Raw genomic sequence first — 18,856 nt, 5'->3', positions numbered from 1 at the left:
GATAAGCAGAGATGGAGAGTTTAGGAAACTGTGGCTTTCTTAAAAATGTTATGTGTAGAAGGTGTTACAAAGGTTCCACATGAAAAGTGCTAAGCTAGTTAGCGTACCTCTAATGGGTCACTTTAAGTTGTTAGCTCGGCTGTGTCCAATTACAGAAGAAGAGATTTCAGAAATGTCACGGGTGTCATATAGTACTAGTGTTGTAGGGAGTTTGATGTATGTAATAGTTTGCACGAGGCCAAACATCTCACACGCAGTGAGTGTGGTTAGCAGGTAAATGGTGAATCTATAGAAGGAGAATTGAAATGCTATTAATTGGATTCTTAGGTATCATAGGGGTACAAAAGATATTGGAATCATGTTTGAGGGACATGAAACTTCAGGTGGAGTTGTAGGCTACTTTGATTCAGATTATGTAGGTAATCTAGACAACTAGAGAGGTCCACAATGGGATATATTTTCACATTAGTAGGCGGACTGATATATTAGAGATCTACGCTATAGTCATATTGTCTACAATCGAAACAGAATACATGGCTATGACAGAGGCGTTAAAGAATGCATTATGGTTGAAAGGTCTAATAGGTGAACTCGGGTTGAAGTAGGAGGCGATTCAGTTGCATTGTGATAGTTAGAGTGCTATCCATCTGGCAATGAATCAGGTGTATCATGTGCGAACCAAGCACATCGATGCGAGTTCCATAAGATACGGAAGCTCATTACTTCAGGTGAGATTTTATTTCAGAAGATTCATATGGATGAGAATACCACGAATACATTGACAAAGCCGGTAACCACAGAGAAGTTCAAGCACTACTTAGGCTTAATTAATCTCAGTAGCCATTGATGAGATTAGGCACCATTGAACATGGGTGCGAATGGAGCTGTGTTCTAGGTGGAGGGATAAAGATAATGGTATACGTTCAAGGTGAAAGTTGCATGGGAGGTTTTCAAGGTGACTTGGCAGAATGCAAGCCAATGTGGATATTGTTGTGCAGATGCCTTGCATTATACAAGGCATGGTCGATTGTGAGAATCCACAGTTGACCGTGACTCACTGTGATGTTCACGGTCGATTGCGGTGCGACCGTCGGGTTTTACAATTTTGCACGAAACAAGGTATTTAAGCCTAGTTTTTCATTAGGGCTTTGTCCAATACGAGTGTTTTCTCTTAAGGGGGTATGGTTTGCTAAGGGAGAGAATTTTCTATACTTGTAAAAGACTTGGGAATGATTTCTCAAGGGATCTAAGAGTTTCCTAGAGGTACCAATCACAAGGGAAGATCGGGTACATCTATAATTGAAAAATGTAAGTCTATACAACTCTAAGGTTTTGATTATAGTGAATTTTTGTCATTTTGTGCCATAGTTTTTTCCTGCAAGGATTTTCATGTAAAATATCATGTGTTTGTGAATTGTTTTCTTTTGTTTGGTTATTCTGTATTGTTATATTATTCTATCTTCGTTTATCGTGCTTTTATAAAGTGCACGGATTGACGGTGGTATTAGATCCAAATTTCTGATACCAAGGGTTTGATCTGAGTTTGTTATTGGCTCAAGTTTACATTATTATACTGTGATAAAGAGTGGGTTCACTCACAACAGTTTTCTTAAGTATTATAAGAGAAAAAGTTTATATAACTAAAGTTATTTGTTCCTTTCTACTCAAATATTCTTATGGGTGTAATCTTGCCCTATTTTTTTTTTTCTACTATTTAAGAGCTGAGATCTCATTAACTTGATAATGGGGTTGTTTTTAACGTTTGGGCAAAATTAATTTTTAAGAAAGATTACATAAACAATGAGATATATATATATATATAGAGGCTCCATCATACAGGCATGACTTCCTAGCAAAACTCATTGGGAGTAAAAAATGATCACACAAACTGTTATATGCCAATGTAGCCCCATCTTTTCAACCAACATTCCATGTGTGCGAGATATCCATACTATAAAAATGTTAGGTCTCACCATGGGCATCACTCACCTTGAAATTGAGTCAAATCGAAATTTTATATTGCCATGGTTATTCAAACCGTTGATTTTTCATTGAGTCCAAATGTCTAGTGTACATGATGAGACTACTGGCTAGCTTTTAATGATCTGTGATTGTTCATGGGCAGGTCTATCATTTTTATGGCATGGATTTTTTACACTTGTAACATTTTAGGAAGAGTAAGTTGTTTATGAGAAACTAGCTTTGTTCATGGGCCGGCCTATCATTTTTATGGCACGGATTTTTTTACACCTGTAGCCAATGAGCCAGGCTGGCTCGCGAGGCTCATAGTAGCCCTCTTCAAGCAGAGTTTCGGTTAGCATATCGAGCGCAAAGTCTAGGTCCAGGCCTAACATGAAAGGCTGTTTATTATTCGTACCAGGCTGGAGCCGTGTATAAAAGCATGTTAACACAACCCAAGACTAGTCCAGCTCAGGCCATTTAAAGTATGAAGAGTATTTTGTAGTATTGTATCAATTTAATGGGTTATATTCATGGAACTCTCATCATGTGCTTAGTTGTATGTGCACTCTTTACACCTTAGATAACCTAAATGGCTATTAGATCCATTTCAATCTTCTTAGGTAGCCTTTAAAAATAATTACGTTCTAATTATCAAAATTGTCCAATCAGTGACACGTGAAAATTGATTGACCAGACTATTTATCGAAGTCCACTGTAAAATATTTATAGCCTATTTGGTTTTTCAGTTTCTAATGTAATTCAAACTAGATGAGAATCATTATCTTTCAGGGTGTTTGGTTAAGAGTGAATTACGACAAAAAAAGATAAAAAAAAATTGAGAGAGAGAGAGTTAAATACACATATAAAGTATATAGGTAAAGACAACTATAATCATTACATTTTTACATACAAAAAGGTTTATTTTTACTATCATGGCTTGGAAAATAAACAACGGTATAATGTAATCATTGGAGTCAAATGCAAGTGATGTCGAGACAATTACAAGGTAAGTAATAATTATCTATTTTTAGCCAATTATTGTTATTATTGGAAAACCAAGTAGGCCCTTAAAGGGTCATTTGGATGGGTCTAAATGGGAGGAATTAGGTAAATGAGGTAAGAGGTGTGTTGGATAAGAGTAAATGTGAGTAAATGAAATTCAAAGTAAATGTCAATAAATGAAATTCAAAGTAAGAGGGGAGACTTGCCAAAAACAGTGTGAAATGAGTTTTTTTAGCTCCTTTGAAAACTTGCACAACCAAACAAAGGTGTTACTAAGCTCCTAATCCACATTACACGATACTCCAAAACAATCTATTTATGCTTGCATTGCTAAAATCATAACAATAGAATTTTCCAAATTGTTCAAGCCCTGGTCATCTAAATGAACAGTTAAAAATGTTGGCAAATTGCTTGTTTGAGAGATCCTCACACACACACACACACACACACACACACATATTTCACTAGGTTTATTACAATCATTCAGTCAAATATCACATATATTCTTGTGTATATATTGAATAATTCTAATGCATTTCAATTCCTCCCACTCCCATCCAAATTTAATATTTGGATTCCAACGTATTTTATTTATAGACTACCTAATACTATAGGAGTAATTCCATTCATACTTTATTTGAGTGTAATTATAAGATAAATTTCATTTCTCCATTTTCAAGGGCAAGAAAGGCACATGTATAATAGATCTGAGACATTCTCCAGATACTGCATGTTGTGACAATGCCATGGACTAAAAATAATGTTGGTCAAATGATCCAGAAAGTCAAGATTTTATGACAAAATATGTAGACATATGTGGCTCCCTTGATGAGTGCATAACCCTATATATATATATATATATATATATATATATATATATATAGCACGTTCAGCAAGCGCACTACCATATGAATGGTTTGGATCTCTGACATGTATGTCATCTTCTCAGATATCCAGAACTTTGCCACCTCATATGAAGAGCCCCTCCATCTCATTGAATCGTCATCCTCTTTTTTTGAGACTAATTTCTTTTTTGGGGAAATGGTTTTAAGAAGAAGGGAAAAAGAAGAAGAAGAAGCTCTCATGTTGGTTTTGCACCACTTTGAAAATAACGGTCACTTATGTGGGAGTGAAATAGAGCTATCAAGACCATCCAACTTGGATTTCATTGCGGATGGAGCGTATCTCTAAAATTATATTTATTGGGGAATTACAACAATCCAATTAATGGCTATCAAGTGGATGGTTACAAGTAAAATAGCGAGTGGTCCAAATTTGAACTAAAAATTAAATTAATGTTAGTATTATCTTTTCAATATCCTTTTGTTATGTACCATCCACAGTTGGACCAGTGATTTTAACAGTTTAGATTACTGTACAACTAAGATATGTGAATGGTATGAAACTAACATACATTATTGTTGAGCATTGATATAATTACAGGGATTTAAGACTGGTAACCTAGAGAAGGGGAAACGTTGCATCTGATGAGAGCTTGGGCTTTGGCCAGACTTGGGCTCGGTGAATCAACAACAGCTAGGGCGGGCCTATGATCTTTGGCTTGTCATGGGTCTGGTTTTACTTTGCAGGCGAGGCTTTGGAGTACAAGCCTAGGCTTAGCCAAGCTCGGCCCATCGACAACCCTATAGTTAAGGGAGAGTTATGCACCATAGTTTTCAAGTACCTTAACATTCACGACTACTTTAGGGTTTGGCTACCCTTGATTATGTTTTAGGGTCATCTTGTGTGATGGGAACTAATGATGACTTGGTATGGACAATATCTACTATTGAGTATTTCGTGCCGTTGCCCTTTCTCACATGGGAGTGTAAGTGTTATTATGTTTGCAGGTGCTTGTGCTCAAGCCCAATTAGATATTTGCATTGGAGGATTGAATCAAGTCCCAAGTTCATAAGGCTCATCATATTTGGAACGGTTCATTGACTTCATGGTCTCAGTATTATGTATTTTGGCTCACCCTTCAAGATTGCGTTAGTGACTAACATACGGATGTGGTTAGACACATGTACAAGGATGTAGATGAAGCCCACATACTCTAATATATATATGAGATCTACTTATCTACATTGACTTTACATGAGATTTATGGGCCAAGGATGGTGGCCATTGAAGGTTGAAGGATTTGATCAACTTGGGGTGCATGGAAATAAAATGGTAGGCTTTCGATTGAGGGAGGGAACACGGTAGGTTGAAGGATTTGATCAACTTGGGTGCATGGATAGATAGAATAGCAAGCTTTCAAAGATATAGAATACTGAAGCCTATGATAAAGGAGAGAGAGAGAGAGAGAGAGAGAGAGAGAGAGAGAGAGAGAGCTTGGATGCGTCCCTTCCAAGTCTCGATAGGAAAGATGAAAGAAAAGAGAAAAAAGAAAAAGAAAGATTCTCCTATCATTTATCTTTCACTATCTCATCGTATGTGTGTGGTCCACTTTTGGATGGTTTTTACATTCTACACCCCTAATCCGTTAGTGGGGACATGAGCAAGTTTTAAAGCATCTCTTTGTTTGAATAGATTGAGGAGATGGCCTTCTACTTTGGAGGAACAACATCGAACTTCTTTAACCATTAAGGGACATCAATCTAAGGTAAAATCTTGGCTTTTAATTTGTATAGTTTTAGAATTTGATTGCATTTACATTGGGATTCCTGTTGTGATTCTATGTTTTTTTCCTTAAGTTTCTCATGCTTCCTTATCTTTAAAAATCAATCAAAAAGTTTTCTTTCACTCTCAGAGTCAAAGCCAATGATGTATAAAAAAAGAGAGAAAAAATCTTGAATTGTTGTAATACTATTCATGCATATATGGTGGGCAATATAAGTACCCATGACAGGAAGTGGGCATGAAAGAACAAAAAGAAAAAGTATTTTTGTCAGACTATATGCGTGCGTGCGTGCATGTACTTTTTGCATAGACAATCCTCAGGCTGCACACAGTAAAATTTGTTCTTTCCCTTCATGTCATTAGCATATAATTATATAAGATTCTGGTGACGTGTAGGGTTCCATATATGTGGGACAATGGATTGTTGATCCAAACCGTTGATCTGATCAGTTGCACTGTAGATTGAGAATGCTTTGTAAATCTTCCAAATGAAAATATCCTGAACCTCAGACCATGGCCTATAAATAGATGGTTAGGGAGAAACATCACGACAGTCCACCTTAAACTAAATGCCATAAAAAATCAACGTTTGAGATCATTTGATCTGTAAGATTTTCAGGGCATCTCATCATATCAATGGTTTGGATCAATAACGTATTGTCCCAAATGGATGCAATTACTATATGCATGCATGCATGTGGATGTGCATGGCATCAACTCACCTTAACTTTCTTAGCAAAGGAATAGAGCTAGAAATGTTCTTCACGTCCAATGAACTTGATGTGAATCTAGCAAAATTTTTGTAAGGGCCAATGTCCCTTGGGAGGGAATCTTCAAAGGCGAAAATTCCATATGGGTCTTGCTGGCCCATTTCACGTGAGACTGTGCTGCTTGCCTTCAAGTTTAAGGCATTCTCAGATCGAAAGCTTCGCGAACTTGGAGACGGGTGAGTGGATCGAGTTATTGGGCCAGATTTCTCTAGTTCCATTGCTCTCGATGTTCTGATTAGTCGCATGAAAATGCAAACCAAACACTTCACAATACTCTCAGATAACTTGTTTGGCTGCAACTTTTGAATATTCTCTTCGAATGGGCTTGAATCGGAGAAAGATTTTCGAAGCAAGTTGAAGGGGATCTCTGGATCAAGTTCAATTGGCTGGAACAAAATGATTAGAGCAAAGGACACAAGAAAGCAGTGGTAGCAGCAATAGGAAGAAGAATAACAACAACAATAAAAGATGAGAGTTCTCTATCAGTGACTAATATGTGACTTCCCTTTTCTCACTGAGCATCTCCCATCATGAACGGACCTTGCCCAAAGAATCTCATGAATTAGACAACTTTACAACTTGGGTGGCTAAGATCTTTCAATTTATGATGTTTTAGTACATGATCTATCCTGATAAGGGCCACCAAACAAATGGCTTGGATAATTGCCACCATGAAGGAACTTTGTGCACTTTAGGGAAGTTGACTATTAATCACTAATAGATAATTTTAGCTCTAATAAAGGAAATGGACCAATGCCCCATCATTGATGCTTTACAGGCCTACCATCTCTTTATATTTTGATTCCAAAAACCCCCTCATTTATAAAAACAAAAAATTCCATAACCCCCTGTATGTTAGAGAGAGTGCCCTATGATCCTTGTGTGTGTGTGTGTGTGTTTATCGATACACATGCACGCACGCACACACATATTGTGTTTTTCTAATATACCTTCTAGCAAACAAAAAAACCAAGTAAAACTCTCCCTCCATCCCTTCCCTCTTTTCCTATTTGAAAGATTCTCTCTTTCTCTATCTATGTTTGCTGGAATACATGATTCCCACGAATTGCAACCAGATACATCACAATATTAACTTTTGGATTGGGGTCTTTCAAAGACAATTTATATGATGAGTCTCACTATGCATGGGGAATAATCTAACTCTTAAATTAAGACATTTCAACCTTTTTATTATTTAAAGTTCGTGGAGACATCCATATTCAAAGGAAAAGAGTCAAATGATCACATAATTGAAATATTCAATGTAGGAGTTTTTATGTTTTGGCTATCCACCATCTAAGGTGTGGTCCATGATATAAATAGTTAGGATCTTTCCAAAATGATCACAGATCCAAAGGCTAAGGTCCTGACGTATCATAGTGCAATCATTGGAGATGTATTCTAGTAAACCTCCTCCTCCTCCTCCTCCTCCTCCTCCTCTCTCTCTCTCTCTCTCTCTCTCTCTCTCTCTCTCTCTCTCTCTCTCTCTCTCTCTCACCATGGGCATCAACACCAAAGTGAAAAATATTCTGGGTGGTCTCTCATATACTCAGATGCATTTGCAAGAGTATTCACACCTTCAATGCTAACATGCACGATCCAAGCCGCTCATCAGGTGACCTTGCCAGTAGGTTTCAGGTGGAACCCGCATGACCAAGCCTCAATGTGCTCTTGTTATTGGAAGATGAGTAGATAAGCTTAACTTTCACCATTATGGTGGACCCTGTTTGATGAGCAGTTTGGATGTGGCACTTTGGTTTTTGTGGCTTTGAACTTACTTGGAAGAAGGCACTATATGCTAGTAGATTTTCATTTCTAAAAAGAAATTTATTTAAGATAAATCCCAACATATTGCATTTTTCTACATCCAGACTATAATCGTTGGATCTGGGATAATATTGTTTTAGTGATCCAAACCATTTATATAATGGGCCCCACCTGAATAGGAGAAAAAAAGTTCCCAGATTAGAATATTTAAACACAATAATAATTTAACTCTTTATTATTTTGTGGGCTATTTTGTCACCATGATTACACCATACTATAGCAAACCTCTTCAAGTTGAAGAAAAGAAAGAGAAAACAGTGGGGTACTTCTCCAAGGTTCCCTAAGCCAACCTTCCCTTAGAGCTTTGCTACAAAAACATGCAGTAGATTTCCTCAAGCCAACTTATCTTTAGAGCTTTGCTAAAAAAAAAAAAAAAACATGCAGTATATCTCCATGTAGAACACATGTTAGAGATCTGAGCTTAAATAATACTTTGTATCATTTTGTTCAAGAGTCGGCATCTCTTTAGGTGTGGCTCACCTAAGCTGTGAGATTGCCTGTTTTTAAGGAAAAGACCAAGAGAAGTAGAGAAACATGAAATCTCACATATGGGTGCCTCTTGGATGGAAGGAGCTCCTACAGGCAAGTGGAAGAAACAAACCTTGCACACTCATCGAGTCTTTGAGGTAAAACCAGAATAAATACAACATTATCATCACTTTGCCATTTACTTCCAACACAGGTAGGGCTGTCAATGGGTTGGGCTAGCCCATCAGGCTTCGGGCCTGGCCTGCCTCAGGCCAGGCTTGGGCTGGAGTATCATGTCCGAGGGCAGGGATCATGCTTAAAATTCAGGCCCATTTCTCAATCAAGTGGGGTTTGGACCATATACAACAGCCCATCAGCTTGGCCTGTCCTGGCCCATTAGGATTTGCAAGGGTAATTTTATAACATACACAACATATAAATAAGTGTATCCTAATTTAATCTTCATGTTACTCTAACCTCCAACTTGACCAACCCTCGGGCTCAAGCTAGAAATAAGCATTTTAGGTTAGGTTCAGGCTAGACTATTAATTTTGCCTCATCATAGGCCTTAGTTAGGTTTGTCCGCTTGCATATGTTGAGAAATGCAGGCTGGACATGGACAAAGCTTGGCCTAACCCTAACCAAGCCTGTTGACACACCCATCGTAGATCAGGTCATTTAGTAAGCTTTTGTTGGGCAAGAATATTGAAACAAAGTAAAAGGGTTGGTTGGTCCGAGAAATAGGATGAGATTGTTTGGTCTTGGTCAACAACAGCAGCAACAACAACAGCAGCAGCAACAACAACAACAATGACTATGGTAACAATGACAATAGTCTAACTAGTGTATAAGTAAGAGCATTTATTGAACCAAGGAAAGGGAAATAAACCTAATTTGGGGTCGAAAGAACTTAATTACAAATTATGACACTATCCAAAAAGTGTCCACACATCATCATCATATAACATTCAACCGTTTAAAAGATTCGCCCCACCATGATGAACGTGGAAAAAGAGGCTCATCCACTCATCATGTGCACCACACTATAGAAATCAATGGAAAACTACTGCTGTGATCCAGAGTTCCAAGTGTTACCCTCATGGTATAGGCATTGGCCTGATTGGTGCTAAGGTATCTTCATGACAAGGCAAACCATATGAAAATTAGGTTGCTAAACATGGGCTTTTGAAGATAGAGCTTGTCTTTCAATAGACATAAAAATACGAGTTTGGTTGGAATATAATGCATTTATTATTATCTAGGAAGCATTGCTAAGCCCACACGTGTGTACAAGGCAACTCATGCACGTGCCACATATGTACTAACGTGGCACGTTGGTACAATCCAATCCATCCAATCCATTCTTCTGGGTTTTGCTAATATTATATAGTACTAGATTCTTTCTTCCAAGAATCAGGTCAGTGCACTCTTTAGGTTTACACAGTTAACAAATGTAGGCTGAAAAGATTGATGATTTTTTTTACCCCTCCAACTGTTCCAACATGTGGCCCACCCGCTAAACAGACTACATTTATTTTTGGAAAAGGACATGTAAAACAGTCATGACCTACCAGATGGACGGCTTGGAATTGCACCACCATGTGCTGCCATGTACATGAATGATGGCTCAGAAAAGCTCTCATCTACGTATAATTATCTAAATATTTCATCTACAAATGTTCATAGCCGTACAAAATGTTGTGAATGTGTGACCACATGATATTGATCGAGGTCACTGATTTAACGGATCTGATCTCCCAAAATTCAACCCATCCAGAAGACTCCAACCCTCTGATCATGGGTTTTTTTCGATTGAATTTGTTACTGTTTTTCTCCTCTGATCCAAGGATTCTAACCTACCAATTTGGAAGATTTCCAAAACATCTCCCACCTGTATCCCAGGACCATCAAATCAACGGTTTGGATTAATCCAAGAACCCACATGTATCATAATCATCTAGGCCAGCAAACACTGGCAAAATGAAATAGGTTGCAATTTTGCAATCTCGTACACCTATCCTAAACTATAGGTGGGCTCCACCTTGATCTATCTAGACCGTTGGCTTAGAGGGCCCTACTTTGACCATCCATCCCCATAAACGACTATAATCGGATGAATATAAGAATTTGCTGAACAGATTGCAATCGAACATCCAATCAGTCCACATTCAGCACCCACAAAGAAAAATAAAATAAATCCACGAATTGGATGGCTACAATCATCAGAACAAAACGTTATTCATCTAATCCACAAGGTGGGCCCAGCCAATTGGACGGTCTAGATAGATAAAATTAGATCCCACACGTCCAGGAGCATCTGTTCTTTTTCTAGTATAAGTAGGCCTTATATTTTTATATTCCACAAAGCATCTACAACCCATGTTTTCTCTCTACAACGCATACATGTATGAACGGTTTACATAAGCCAAAGAAAATGTAGCACTAACCTTGCCCGTTGAATGCCTGGGGGGGATCTTCTGCATGGATGGCTTCTCTATTATTCCACTCTTCCTTGAAAGCTTCTCTCTAGATCTAACATCCCTTTGGCCTTCTTTATGATCAACGGCTCCTATTGAATTTTCAATCTTTTCATTGTCCCTTGCAAAACGGCTAGATATGTAGTCACCTTTAATAGCTTGGTTTATGAAGAACAAAGCACGAGCTTCTGATGGCAGCCTTTCATGTGTCCATTTGGGTTTGATTGTGGCCCTTGGATGTGGCGTCATGGACCGATCCAGCGGTTCAAGGAAGCTCAGGCTTTCATGTGGCCATTGTTTGGATTTTGATCCATTCAAGAACTTTTGATCATGAGTTAGAATTTGTTGAAGGTTGCTGATTTCACGTTCGAGCCGGGTAATCTCCTCCTCTACCATTGCTAGCTCTGCTAGGAGCTCTTTCATCTATACAAGTTCATAAAAGAGTGACTATATAAGCTACAAAATACATGCTCTCAATGTTTTGAGTGTTGCAATTATAAGCCGTCCAAAAAATGGACCCCACCGAGAGTTCACTGGTTGTGAAAATCAGGCTGGCGTCATTCCATTTATGATTGTGGCCCACTTGATGATTGGACTTGTCAGATTGATCTTCATGGTGGGCCCACCTTTTGCACAACTTGGAAAATTTTGCCCATGCAATTAATTTCCATGGTGATTGGATAGTTAGTTAAGATAAGCTACTTTATGCTTCAAGTAGCTTATCTTTGTTTCTACTTATTAAGCTGAAGCGATTGAGTACGTTTAGGTAAAAAATTTATTTATAATTAATCTTAAACCTAACTAATTACGTATCTCAAATAAGTTATCTACTATTGCAAGTTGAAAAAGTAATTTATTTAGTGGTATCGAAACAGATCGACCTAAGAGACACAGAAATACATTTTAAATTAAGTTATAAATAATTTAGATATTAAAAAAATGCAACAATTGTCGTTAGGATTTAGGCTTCAAAGAATACTCAACTGTTTCTTTTCCATCCAAAGGAAAAAAAAGCTTCAGTGTCTGCCAACTTTCTCTCTTGCCAACACAAATTTTGTAACTCTTATTAGATGGGCCACACATAGTCATTAGTTTATATTTGACCGTTGGATTATTTAAATTGAACGATTTAATGAGCCTATTATAATTATGATCATTACAAACAGGTTTGGAGTGGGATGCTTGAACTGTGGTTCTAATACATGATTATTAAGCTAAATATGAAAACCTACAGCGTGGAGACCGTGGAGGAGAGAAGTATGATGTATAAGCTTCTCTAACCATCCTCTTTATAAATACATGTTTTGGTATTCTTATCAAAACAAGAGAGAAAATTCTATTCCGACTGAGAGGTTATCTCAAAGGTGTGAGGCACGGGAAAATTGGAATTCTGGTTGGTGACATCGAGGTATCATGAATATCATCCATCCCATCCCCCATATCCACCATAGGTTAAGGGTACTAATATCCTTGTAAGTGATATGTTGGCTGGGGAGAAGGTACAACACCGCTAGTTGGGTACCTCGCCTGTATGTGATCAGGTCTTATTTGATATTACTTTGGGAGAGAGTGATTATTCATACGCATGCACTTAAAAAACTACAAGTGCAATGCGTATGACACAAACTAAGTCATTTGATTAATCGGTTAATGTTCGCTGAATTTGACCGTTTGATTATTTTCCATCTTAACCGTTCATTAAATGTCTACCAATCGGTTAGGGACAGTAGTTTCTCAGTTTAATCATCCATTCAGAGCCCTTGTAATGTGCCACCCATGATTTGGACGGTTAAGTTGAGTTACACGAGTCTCACATCTATCTAATCTAGTCAGTGTACATCCCTATCTATCCAGACCATCCAACATCTGAAAATCTTAACCATTTGACAAGTGGGCCTTTTTGTGGATTATTGCACGTTAGCTAATCTTCCAAAATCAATCATTTGATCGTGTGATTATGAACGTCCAATTAGAGCGTTTTTAAGCCATGGATTGTCCAATAGTGGGCCATCCACTTGGATGGAATAGATATTAAATGCATTAAATTTTGATGTAAATAGATTCAGAGGAGTGTGATCTCATAGGACTAGTTTTTAATGTATAGCTGCGATATAACTAGCTGTATTGGACGCATGGGGCATTCCCATCATCAAATCTGGACTGTCCATTCATTCGATCCCGGTAGTGGCAGGGAAAATTCCAAGACTTGACACCGATTAGATGATCATCCATTTTGCAAGTCATGACCGAATGATCCAAAGCACTTCTTTAGAATTACAAGTTAAGGAATGGACCTATTTCTCTTCATCTCTCAACTGTCCTTTTTTCATACTATTGATCAGGTGGTTATTATTCTCCAATTGGTGTGATTTTTAAATAGTGGTCTGTGAATAGTAGGCTCGGATGAGTGGACGGTCCAGATCGACGTTTGATAGTCTTGCATGTCCAAAGCAACTGATTAGATATGAGCATGCCTCCACGTAGAGCGTATACATGATCCTTTAACTATCGTCTCGATGATCTCTTTTAATCTTGCAAGTTACAACTAGTGTTTTAAATATTGACAATATCAACTGATATATTTCACAATATATCTTGCATATCACCTATGTGATATGAAACACACAAGTAGTGAGATATATTCTACATGTTCGATTTGGTGGGTATTTTTTAATTATTTTTTATCATGTTTTTATTGTAAATCATGTTAAATCATTGTCAAATTGTTACAAATTTATGATTTTTCATGTTTTGTATCATATTTTGTATGACATGAAAAATCATTGATTGAAAACTTTGATTTTGAAATTTAGAGAAAGACTGAGTTCCAGAAAATTAAAAAAACAAATCAATATATATATATATATATATATTCTTTTGCTTCTGAACATATTGCTTGTCTTTCCACATATCTTATTACATTTATAAATTATATGAATAGACTTTGAATATATTTGCATCAATTCAGTTATACAATTTATAAATTAAAACCTCATATAAAGAAAATCTATTATGTCCGCTTATTTTTTATAATGCTTTGATTTGTATGTGTATATTCATGTCTTTTTTCTTTAATAATCATTGAAATTTTATTGAAAAATTCGACCAATTTCCAATGTTTCGTCATATTTTTAACAACAACGATACATTCCACGATACAATTGATATATCCCATGCGATAACCGATACGTATATGTATCCCAAGGGTGCGATATATAATGCGATGCCAATATTTCGAGCATTGGTTATAACCAACCAAAGACAACACCATGATTTATTTTTATTTTTATTTTTTTAAAATAATTGTCAGCCACACTTGGCATTTTTTATTACCATATTTTATTCATGCATGTATGGCCCATCAGATGCGCGGACCAACTTGACTCTCTCTCTCTCTCTCAAAGGGACTCAATGACTCAGTCCGAGTCATTGGTTCCAGAGTTGAGGAAACACAGTATAACTTCTCCCTCTTACGTGTATAACATGAACTTTTTTCTAAATAACCGTACGCCACATTTGGTTTTCCCTACCATTTTCTTCATTCATATGTGGCCCACGTGATGAGTGGACAAACTCCTCTCTCTCTCTCGTACATGACATGATTTTTTTTTTTCCCTTCTTTTCTTAATATCTGTGGACTACACTGCAGGGTCATTTTTTTTTATTTTTTTATTTATCACCATCCGTTTTCTTCATGCATTTTTGGCCCACCCAATGAGTGGACCAACTTTACTCTCTCTCTCTCTCTCTCTCTCTCTCGGAAAGGCATGGATTGGAGACTTTGAGACTCAGTCCGGGCTCGTTGGTTCCTGAATCAATTCAAGACTCGGCCAAAAGAATGAGAAGAACTTGTTGGGTCCCGAGCTGAGTTGTGACAAGGCCGATCCATGGTGTGACCCAGCTCATTTGGGCATATCCTCAATGCTGACTCAGGGTGCTGCACTGGATCATATTGACCGAGTCCGAGTTGACTCGGTTTGCATACAACTCGAACTAAGTCCTCAGTCCATACTCTCAGGTACGGGACATGAAGTTTGAAAATCGAAGAGATGTTTTTACCTTGGGGGGAAGAAAGCTTGGGATGGAGCTAACATGCCCATGAGATGCATGTTCCAATATTTCATGCACCCTTTCCTCATAATCCAGCATCTTATTCAGCTTGGCCACCTATAAAAAAAAACCAACGGCTCAGATTGATGTTTTTAAATATCTAATTGCGATAATTTTTAGAAGAATTTTAGAGAAATGATACAATGCTAGCTCTTAGTAGCATATATACTGTAAGTTCTAGTACTACACCTTTGGAAAGTTGAATAAACTGCTCCAGATTTGTCCATTTGATCTAAGATGCATTTTAATGGTTTTCATTCAAAAGTTGCACTGATTGGATGATCCAAACCATCAGTTCTTTGGCCTTTTTTTTTTCTCAATAGATCAATGGATTTTGCCTGTCTAACTGTCCAATGCAACTAAGAGCACTTATAACTTATAGTGCTCTGAGAGCACTGGAAAATCTCTGTTGCATACCTCAGATAAACTAATTAGATACCAACGTTCATAAATCATTTTAAGCCGTTGAAATGATACTATATCTTTTGTTCACTCCATTTATAGAAAGAAATAAAAGGGAAAAGAAAATCAAGATAAGAAACAATATCTCACCTCTTTTTCAAGCTCCACCTTCTTTTGTGGCCTATTAATTCTCTCCATTCTCTGAAAATTGAGAAAAAACAAAAATGTAAAACCCATCTCAAAGTTTAGAGGTACGTGAGGCACATGCGTGGGAGATCAAATCCGTCCATCCAACGGGCCAGATTGTCTGGATGTGCCCTAGCACAAAAAATAATATATAATATAATAAAAATAAGGCTAATACACTGCTAAAACAGGCTACCATGTTAGAACAGAAGGATAGCTTAGAGAAAACTGGACTAGGTTTTTCTGTACATCTATTTGTTCCATAGACCGTAGCTCAACTGACTAGTGGCTAGGCCTGACCTTTGGAACCGTATTGGCATATGTACCCACTCCACCGACCTGGCTGGTGTGTTGACGTCACCAGGTTCCTGTGGTTCCCATCATGACTTGTGTGTTATATCCAAACTGTCCGTCCACTTGCGAGCTAGTCGAAAGAATTTAGCCTAAAATAAAGACAAATACAGAGATCAAATGGACCGCACGGTAAAAAGAAGTGGGGGATTGAACGTCTACCATTGAAACCCTTATAGGGTAACAAAATTTTTGGATCAATATGATATTTGTTTTTCCTCTTCATCCATGTCTGTGTGACCTTATGAACAGATTAGATGGAAAATAAGCATTATGGTGGGCTTACAAATGTTTTAACTATGAGAATTATCGTCCCACTACTATTTGTGGTGTGGTCCACTGGAGCTTTGGATATAAATCATTTTTAGGATAAAGATCTAAAATGATCTCTTCAAATGGATGAACGGTGTGGACATAATAAATACATTACTGTGTAGCCCATGTAACGAGGAGTGTCAGCCCTCGTCTTGGGACCACATGTACCACACCAGCTAGGTTGGTGGGGTGTGGTACACCAGCCAATCCGCTTCCTGACCATTGGTCTAGGGCATCTGACTTGAGGGAACCATCTATCCAATGTCTTGGATCTCATGCATGTGAGACACTTGGGCACATGTGATTTTTTGCCCAACCCTTCATCTAAGTTAGATGCAGGGTTGTATGGCCTGGATTGCTTATACACATCATGCGAAATGAGTTCTCAAAGGGTCATCATGAGAACCGGTTCCTAAGAGAAAATTTCTTATAACACACATATGCACACGTATGTATGTATGTGTGTTTATTTATTTATATTAACTATAGATATCACCATAAATCAGTTGTGATCTTCGCTACTAACACTAACTATTTTTAACCAGCTTTATATTATACTCATTTAAATAAGATATCTTCATTGGCTTCACCTTTCATAGTTTAAAAAATGACAAGAACTCAACTCTAACTAGAATCCCGTTGAGCTGAGTCGACTCGAAAACTCTTACAAGTCTTTTCCAACTTTTTAAGTAATATTTAATATTTAAAATATAACTTATATAAAAATTATGTCTGAATTACACCAAGTGGTGTTTTCTTGAGTTAGTTAATGAGTCTTTTCACATCGAGTCGAGTTTTGACTGAGTCGTGACGAGTTGAGTTTTTACTGAGCCTTGGTAAAATCTAGTCGAGTCGAGTCATGTTTTTAAACTACGCTTAAGCTTATGATCCAAATCTACCTTCCACAGGCCATTTGGGCCAAAACATGATTTTTCAACAATGAAAGAAAAGGCCCATTTTCTCCAGTAGATGATCAATGCTGCAATCTGAATGTTGTGGGCCCCATATCAACCCGCATTTTACGCTCGCTAGAGGCAATCCAATCGCCTAAACACGCGTGACGACCCATAAATGATTACTAGCTATTCAGGCGTATAAAAGAGTTGTAATGAAGAATATAGAACTTGTTCCATCTGCAATGTAACGTCCATATATCTGAACCATCATCTCGACCGTTAAATGATTCTGATCACCAAAATCCAACAAGTTGTTAATGATAACAATAATTTTAAATAATTCGTTAATTGATAACTTTCATTGAAACAATTACACATTTTTAAAAATAAAATCCATGACAGTCATTTCGAAAATAGATTAATGGTCATTATTCATAATTTTATATAACTCAAAGTAGCCATTGTAACAGGCCTTAATTCATTTCTTTGGACCATTAACCATCACATAAAGAGCAACAGAAAGAAGAACACTAATAGTTCTTACCTTTGACGAATGCATAGCTGTCGTCGATCTCTCCCTTTGATTTGCATGGGCCATGAGGGAAAAAGAGGTGCACCTGATCTTGATTTCAAAACAACAAACGACCCAAAGATTTAAACAGCATGGGGTGTTGTTGGCATGGTTTTGGTGAGAGAGGTATAGAGGCTTGGAGTCCAAGCAATGCTTGGTAGTTTGGTTGAAATAGAGTAGAGTTTCGCTGTTGGAAGATGAAAAAGAGCTTTCCAAGTCGGTTTCTTTTCGAGATTCGGCTAACCGTCCATGGCGTAGGTGGGCCATCATGTTTGAATGAAGGGTTGGCGTAGCTTGCAATTGTAGCTTGTTGTGGAGGGTTAGAGATAATATATCATATTTTTGTAGTTTTCTAAGATTACTTTTCTTAACAAAGACAGGGAAATGAGTGATGTATCAACAGCCGGTTAGAATACTATGGTATTTCACCACTATTTTTTTTTATAAAAATGGCAATCCGGTCCACTTGTTAGATGAGGAAGTTTTACGTTAATCCAGACCGTCCAAATCACTGGCCACATAGGCAAAACAACACCCAAAATTCAATAACTATATAATCTTGAGCGTTGATTTTGGATACTCACTATTTTACCTTTTACCATCCATTCAATAGGTCGGATGGTTATGGCTGCTCGATCGGTGCGATTTTGGAACTATGCTCTATCTGCAATGTGACCCACAGTTTATGGTGATACATTTATGTCACATTTAAGGAGGATGGGTCACCATCGTTTTGAAAATAATGGTAAACCCCACTGGAGTCTTTTCATCAACCACACCAGGGGAGTAGAGTATGTGGAAATGGAACTGGTTCTAGTTGTACGCGTGTGGGACGTTCACCTAAACATGGGCCCACATCTGGTGATTGGGACAGCTCATCTGGTAGGAACAGAT

General features: G+C 37.6%; 1 protein-coding gene across 1 annotated transcript in view; it reads right to left on the bottom strand.

Annotated features, from left to right (window-relative positions):
• The window catches only part of LOC131231517 (uncharacterized), a 29,060-nt gene extending 10,977 nt beyond the window's left edge, over positions 1-18,083 (bottom strand). The window contains exons 1-5 of the mRNA XM_058227740.1: positions 17,936-18,083; positions 15,794-15,844; positions 15,191-15,298; positions 11,102-11,554; positions 6,312-6,745 (exon numbers count right to left, since the gene is read on the bottom strand). Of these exons, the coding sequence (XP_058083723.1) occupies positions 6,312-6,745; positions 11,102-11,554; positions 15,191-15,298; positions 15,794-15,844; positions 17,936-17,989 (1,100 nt within the window). The 5' untranslated portion in view covers positions 17,990-18,083. The remainder of the gene's footprint in view (positions 1-6,311; positions 6,746-11,101; positions 11,555-15,190; positions 15,299-15,793; positions 15,845-17,935) is intronic.
• Positions 18,084-18,856: the final 773 nt, after the last annotated feature.

This window comes from Magnolia sinica, chromosome 17 (assembly GCF_029962835.1).
Source record: "Magnolia sinica isolate HGM2019 chromosome 17, MsV1, whole genome shotgun sequence".
Taxonomy (NCBI): domain Eukaryota; kingdom Viridiplantae; phylum Streptophyta; class Magnoliopsida; order Magnoliales; family Magnoliaceae; genus Magnolia; species Magnolia sinica.
Note: the sequence above shows the minus strand (reverse complement) of the source record. Positions and strands in the feature narration are given on the sequence as shown.